This window comes from Gracilinanus agilis, chromosome 5 (assembly GCF_016433145.1).
Source record: "Gracilinanus agilis isolate LMUSP501 chromosome 5, AgileGrace, whole genome shotgun sequence".
Classification (NCBI taxonomy): domain Eukaryota; kingdom Metazoa; phylum Chordata; class Mammalia; order Didelphimorphia; family Didelphidae; genus Gracilinanus; species Gracilinanus agilis.
In genome coordinates, this window is record NC_058134.1 from 57,714,626 (window position 1) to 57,716,156 (window position 1,531).

Here is a 1,531-nt window from a genome sequence, read left to right on the forward strand (position 1 = left end):
TCAGCAGGATTCCGAGCCCAGCTTCAGAAGTAACGGGATTGGGCTCTCCGCCCAGTTGGGGGAAATGGGGGAGGGCTAAGGGCGGCACCCCCGCCCATCCTCACCCCACCCCTCCACACTCCCCTCTCGGTTCCCTCCCTACTCTGTCCTTTCTCTCTGGGTCCCCATTGGCTGGCGAATGGCCGGGGATTGGCCAGCTGTAGGGGCCCCCTCTACCGATATAAGTATCGCAAGCAGAGCGGGGTCCCGCTCTCTGCTGCTCCAGTCGCCTAGGTCTTTGCGTCCAGCTGCAGCTAGCACCGCTACCACCGCCCCTCTCCTTTTCGATTGCGCTCCACGCAGCAGGCACTGCCCACTAGCCCCAGCAGCCTTCCAGCCATGTCCACCCGGTCGGTGTCTTCTTCCTCTTACCGCAGGATGTTTGGCGGTAGCAGCGCGGGTGGGCGGCCCAGCGCCAGCCGCAGCTACGTGACCTCGACCACCCGCTACAGCCTGGGCAGCGCCATCCGCCCGAGTACCACCCGCAGCGTGTACTCCTCCTCCCCGGGCGGCGTGTACGCCACGCGCTCTTCGGCGGTGCGCCTGAGGAGCAGCGCCCCGATCCCGGGAGTAAGGCTGCTCCAGGATTCCGTGGACTTCTCCCTGGCCGACGCCATCAACACGGAGTTCAAGAATACCCGCACCAACGAGAAGGTGGAGCTGCAGGAGCTGAATGACCGCTTCGCCAACTACATTGACAAGGTGCGCTTTCTGGAGCAGCAGAACAAGATCCTTCTGGCCGAGCTAGAGCAGCTCAAGGGACAGGGCAAGTCGCGCCTGGGGGACCTATACGAGGAGGAGATGCGCGAGCTGCGCCGGCAGGTGGACCAGCTCACCAACGACAAAGCCCGGGTGGAGGTGGAGCGGGACAACCTGGCCGAGGACATCATGCGGCTCCGCGAGAAGTAAGAGCGACACTGGCTTGCTGGGGTCTTGCTGCTATCCTGAGTCGGTTTCCCATAATTGGGGGAGGAGAAGGGATGCAGGTGGGGAAGCTCCATCCCTGGTCTGGGGCTGCCACGCCCTTAGCCTTAGGGCGTGGTGGGAGGCCGGGGTGGAGGAGGAAGAGAAGTAGGGGACTGTGGTTTGGCATCAGTTTTGAGGTCGCCCCGCCCCTACATCCCTAGCAGCTCTCCACGAATCCTCCCTCCATTCTGCCTAGACTCTCGCTTAAAAAAGTTGCTCACTGTTATTTCCCCTGGTTGGAAGACGGAGAGTCCCACTAACTTTTTCTTAAGTTTCCCTGCCTCCTGTCTGGAGAGCCTTGGAAAGAAAAGATGGCTTGGGGGGAGGAGAGGGGAAGGCGAGACAAAGGGAGTGACGCCACGGGCCGGACCACACTCCCTTTGCTGCTCCACGTAGGCATGCAAATTTGAGCGCCCCTCTAAGGCCCGCTTCTGTCGGTCCCTGAGATCCTGCAGCTCCCACTCGAAGGAGCTGATTAGAAAAGGCCGAGGCTGGCTGTCTATAGAGAAGTGTCTCTTTCCCGGGG

The 1,531-nt window shown here is 61.7% G+C and overlaps 1 protein-coding gene across 1 annotated transcript in view; it reads left to right on the plus strand.

Moving 5' to 3' along the window:
* Positions 1–225: 225 nt before the first annotated feature.
* Positions 226–1,531, plus strand: part of VIM (vimentin) — an 18,137-nt gene continuing 16,831 nt past the window's right edge. Inside the window, exon 1 of the mRNA XM_044677393.1 lies at positions 226–944. Coding sequence (XP_044533328.1) covers positions 379–944 — 566 coding nt within the window. The 5' untranslated portion in view covers positions 226–378. The remainder of the gene's footprint in view (positions 945–1,531) is intronic.